The sequence below is a fragment of the Misgurnus anguillicaudatus genome, chromosome 19 (assembly GCF_027580225.2).
Source record: "Misgurnus anguillicaudatus chromosome 19, ASM2758022v2, whole genome shotgun sequence".
Lineage (NCBI taxonomy): Eukaryota > Metazoa > Chordata > Actinopteri > Cypriniformes > Cobitidae > Misgurnus > Misgurnus anguillicaudatus.
The window spans coordinates 31,062,501-31,067,500 of NC_073355.2; the positions used below are offsets into that span (position 1 = coordinate 31,062,501).

General features: G+C 38.7%; 1 protein-coding gene across 1 annotated transcript in view; it reads left to right on the forward strand.

Annotated features, from left to right (window-relative positions):
* Positions 1–4,703, forward strand: part of LOC129436296 (uncharacterized) — a 10,075-nt gene extending 5,372 nt beyond the window's left edge. Inside the window, exons 3-5 of the mRNA XM_055194344.2 lie at positions 1,015–1,310; positions 1,382–1,514; positions 2,164–4,703. Coding sequence (XP_055050319.2) covers positions 1,015–1,310; positions 1,382–1,514; positions 2,164–2,180 — 446 coding nt within the window. The 3' untranslated portion in view covers positions 2,181–4,703. The remainder of the gene's footprint in view (positions 1–1,014; positions 1,311–1,381; positions 1,515–2,163) is intronic.
* Positions 4,704–5,000: the final 297 nt, after the last annotated feature.

The following is a 5,000-nucleotide window of genomic DNA, read 5'->3' on the forward strand; positions in this document are numbered from 1 at the left end:
AGTGGTTGCAATCAATTTATTTAAGCTACATTTAAACAAAAGTTTTATATTTTATTTTACTTTATTAATCTTTTTTGTTTAAATGTAGCTTAAATAAATTGATTGCAACCACTTACCTTAAAAAAATTGATTAAATTCAATGAATCATTTTTTCAGTGTAGTTATCAGTTTTTATAATTTTAAATAGTAAGTAGTTAAAATTATAATTCTCTCACAATTTAATCATCCTAGATGTATATGACTTCTTTTTTATCAGTTAAACACAAACAAATAATTTTATATTCAAATGCCAGCATGTTATCATCTTTTTATGGTAATTTTAAATGCGAGTTAATTATAATAGAAATTAAATTTTTGGGGGGAAATATTCCTTCAATTATGAAAAATATTTCATTTTTCATAAAAAAAATAGCTTGCTTGCAAAACTCAGGCCGTTGACTTCTTTTTCGAGGGCGCTCGATGCGAAGTTCGTCACAACATGTATGTAGCCTGTCATGTGTGTGGTTCCTTTTTTTCAAAATATGTGTTTGGCGCGTCGAGTGAACCTATGGGCATCACGTGTCTTGTCAAAATAAGTGGTTGATAAAAGAGACGCTCGCGTTTGCCAGATACTCGCATAATCTCATGCGTAATCAGAGTTTACTGTTAAGGGAGTGTCTTGCGTGTATTTTGTGAACGTGAGCATCTATTTTATCATAAACGGTTTTGACGCGTGTGCAGCAGGCAGTTATTTTGACAAAACACGTGATGCACATGGTTCACATGATGCAACAAACACACATTTTGTAAACGCAAGCAACACACATGACACTCCGAACACATAATTTTGAATTTGTGCCCATCGGAAGAGCAGTCACGAGCCGCCACTTGTATTAAGTGTTTGTAAAATGCCTGATAAGGTCTTGGAAAGTAATGTAAATTCAATTATTATGGGAACCCTGTCTGTATCGACCATTATTTCACTTTCGGATGCTCTCTGTCTTTCTCTTTCTCTCTCTCTCACTATCTCACCAGGCAATGGGGTTTGCCCAGCTGTTGTCTACAGTTCTCAACCCACCTCTTCTTCTCCACGTCAGCAGCATGCCAAGCCTAACCAAGGCTACTCAAATGGTCGTGCTAGGCTGAGCAGTCGTTCTGGATCTTTGAGCCTCGCAGGGTCACCACGGCCGTCCCTTACCCGACAGCCCAGCGCAGCCACTGATCCGGGACTTGATGGCTCCAAACCCAATGATTATCTGGTCTGGGCTATTCTGGCCTGCCTTTGCCCTGTCTGGCCAATCAACATTGTGGGCTTGGCCTTTTCAGTGATGGTACGTGTTTGTGTACACAAGCCACCGTAAACATAATGTTTCTTTTCATTTAACCCTGCTTTCTTTTTCAGTCTCGTAACAGTCTACAGCAAGGGAACGTGGATGGCGCGCGTCGTCTTGGGCGGAACGCAAAGGTCCTGTCGATCGTGTCATTGGTGGGCGGGATAATCATCATTGTTTTAACTATTGTCATCAACTGGGGTGGTGAGTGTCCTTCAAATGAGTGCAGAGTATGTGAAATCGAATGCAAAACCTAAAGCTGACTTTGTGATTTAAGTCAATGTCCGACTAAAGTTTCAGCTCACTGGCAGGATTTGTATTATATTCTGAGTTTGTTAGCATGCTAGCCCTGCAGAATTTAGATAAAACTGAATATGTATATAACAGTAATTTGTAGGGCTGTCACGGTTATGAAATTTGGCTGACGGTTAATTGGCTAATAAATTGTGCCGATTATGACGATTAATTGCCTGTTTTAGTGCTTTGACGGTTATGACAATGATTAAATAATATGAAATAATTTTCACACATTGTTGTGATTATTTAAATTAAATATTTTGCAACGTTTACCTGGCAGTAAATATTAATACACATAACACACATTTTAAAGTAATCTGATATTGTCTCGTTTATACAGGTGCTGCAGCTCCCCCTTACGTTTTTTAGAGAGATGTGCAATCATTGCGGTGATCTGAAATCATTGCGATGAGGTCAAACAATCGCAATGAGACGATTATTTAATCATTGTGACAGCCCTAGTAATTTGTTTGCTGAATAAGTATTTTTATTTATTCATATAGTGCTTATTTACAATGTTGGATTGTTTTAAAGCCTCTCCATGCCTCTCTTTCAGTAATGCTTAAGACCTGATGGTCATCAAGATGCTCCGGATTAAGAAAACCACACAATCCACAACCAATCCATGATGACCATTTTCTTCATCTTTCTCCCGCCGTGCATTTTTTGCATCGCACAAGCTCCTATATGCTTTACAGTTTCCGACTCCAGACTCTGGATGTTACTTTCATCTTATATCGTGCCAGAACTATCTTGAAAAACATGAACTCCTCAGCTTCTTGAATGATCCAGGATCACGACCGAAACGACAAGGCCTGCATGTTTTTTTTCTCTCTCAAAGGACTCATCATTTTAGATGATGTCAGAGTGGAGACCACCAGGATGATCTCATTTTATTAGTCAAGTAGCCCTTGAGGATAAGAGGGAAGAATGAGGGACATGGTGGGGGTTTGGTTTTCTAGCTTAGCAGAGATATTTTCTCTCATGTAGGAGATTAGTTTATGTTTTCTTAGTGATAAAAAAATGCATAGATTGATTTTAAAAAAGACTTTAAAAGCCGGGCCGAGAGGTATGTGGGAAGAGATGTCTCTCTCTCTCTCTCTCTCTCTCTCAGGATTCCTACACTGAGAGAAGAGACAGAAAGAGAGAGGAAAAAAGAGGGAGGGGTCAAAGCATAGATGCAGTCTTTTGTTTCACACATATGGAGGGATGGAGACAGAGAGAGAGAGAGATAAGGAAAGCAGTACAGAGATCCAAGCTCAATCTGATTGGCTGCTTGCCTGTGGGTGAGGAAACCGATATCTTAATGCTCGCCAGCATGCCCTCCCCTCTTCTTTGCAGCTATATAGTCTCAGCCGGTTCCTTCCAGTCAAACAGAAAGCAAACCATTCGTTCATTATTGTGTTTGTGCAGTGTGGGTGTGCGGCCACGTTTGAGGGCATAATGTCGATCCAGACTGTTTTGACAGCAGTCGTGTTTTTATACCACAATGTTTACAATATATCACGAATAGTAACCTGTGTAAGTAGTAATTTTAACTATGACGAATCATGTCACACAGTTAAATGATTTGTTTTGCTGAACGATTGAAACCTAAATCATTCCTATAGTCAGGCCACACCGACTGTGCCAAAATCCATACGCCAGCTTTTTTTCCGGCTTAGATGGGCATGTTTAAGACAGAGACAGGACACGACGGGATAAATGTATATGACTTTATTCAAGGAGTTGTTTTACACATTACGTCCACTGTCACCATTGAGAGATGTTGGATTTGGCTGATGTTCGTAGGTTTAGGTCTCTTGCATGCAAATGATTCACTGTAAAAAAGATTTGTTACTTCAACTTAAAAAGTATGTGTTGGTGGTGCCTCTAAAATTTCGAGAAATTAATTAAATTTATAAATATAAGTCAACTAATATTTTTAAGCTGAATTAATGCAAATTTTAGAGGTTTTAAATTGAAACAACAAAATTTTCACTGATGTTTACAGCTTTTTGATGGAGACGAAGGCGCTTGTTAACTTTATGAAATAAGTAATCTTATTTTTTTAAAAGTGAAATTTTAGTTGTGTAGCACTCTGTAAATGTTCCTTAACTAAAGCGACTGATTCAGTGTGACGGACAGTTAGATGATGACACACACGCTGACTCGGGATGGGTGGTACGAGACTCCCCCACTTATGGGCTTCGGGGCTAAAATCGTTTTTTTAAATGCATTTTATTCCTGATCATTCCACATCCCGCCACCTAAACATAAATGAGCGTAGCATGCACATTTTTTATCAGCACTAATACGAACTGCGTGCAGTCTGTGAATGCCAGCTTGGCTTCTGTTCTGTTGAATTGCTCTGCTCCGCTATTTATAGGCTATTTAATCTGCTTACACCGTTCATATGTATGTATATATGTGTCTGTACATATTTGTACTGCTTCTGCTAATCCGAGTGTCTACTGTGGACATGAACAGTATTCGTAATGCAAATCTTGACTGTTAACACTACAGTGCTTTCAAGAGTATTTTGTATCAGTATGCAAACTCTGCGTAAAAAGTATATGGTGAGAAATAGCTTTTTGCTGGTATGTTTTTGGGAATCCTAAATGCATGTAGCCTAAACACTGCATGTGTTCCTATGCTGCACATTGTAAAAATGTTTCAATAACACCAGCCGAGTTTGATTCTCTGAGTTACAAGTTTTACCTGCTGTTAAAACAATCATTTTTATTCATATTCTTTTCGTGTTTATACAACATAGCCTCACAAATTCAATTGTTTGTTCTATTAAGAGCACATGTGCTAGTCAAAGCTGAATTGTTTTCTTGAGATTTGTCATAAGAGACGTTATGATATTATAACAATCCTGATTTTGTGCAGATTTGCCTGTGCATGCCTTACTGAATTGCTGATTTGTGATGTAGGCTACACTGTATCCGAACCAAAGCATTTGATAGACCTCGCAGTATCGATCCATATTCTGCTCTGTACCGACACTGAGTATGCATTAATGAGCCCAGTGAATAAACTGTTCCTCATTATGCCACCTCTGTGTGTTTATACTCTATATAAGCACTGTTGTCAATATAAACTTATATCTGATGGTGTGTGTTGTATCTTATTTTGTTAATGCACACCGTTTCTCCACTCCCATTCTCTGCTGTTTCATCGTTGCCTGTACCGCATGTGTCTCCAGGATGTTACAGTTTCCAGGGCAACGGTTGGTAGGCAAGGAGGACAGTGAGGGACGAGGGTTTAGCAGGGTTGGAAAAAAGAGAGCTTGTGCTCAGACTTTACTGGTGTGTTTAAAAAAATCTATCTCATTTGAATTTTATAGACGCTTGAATTATTAAAAGACTCTGGAGGGGTGAAGACCACAAGAAAGTGTGTGAGTCAGGT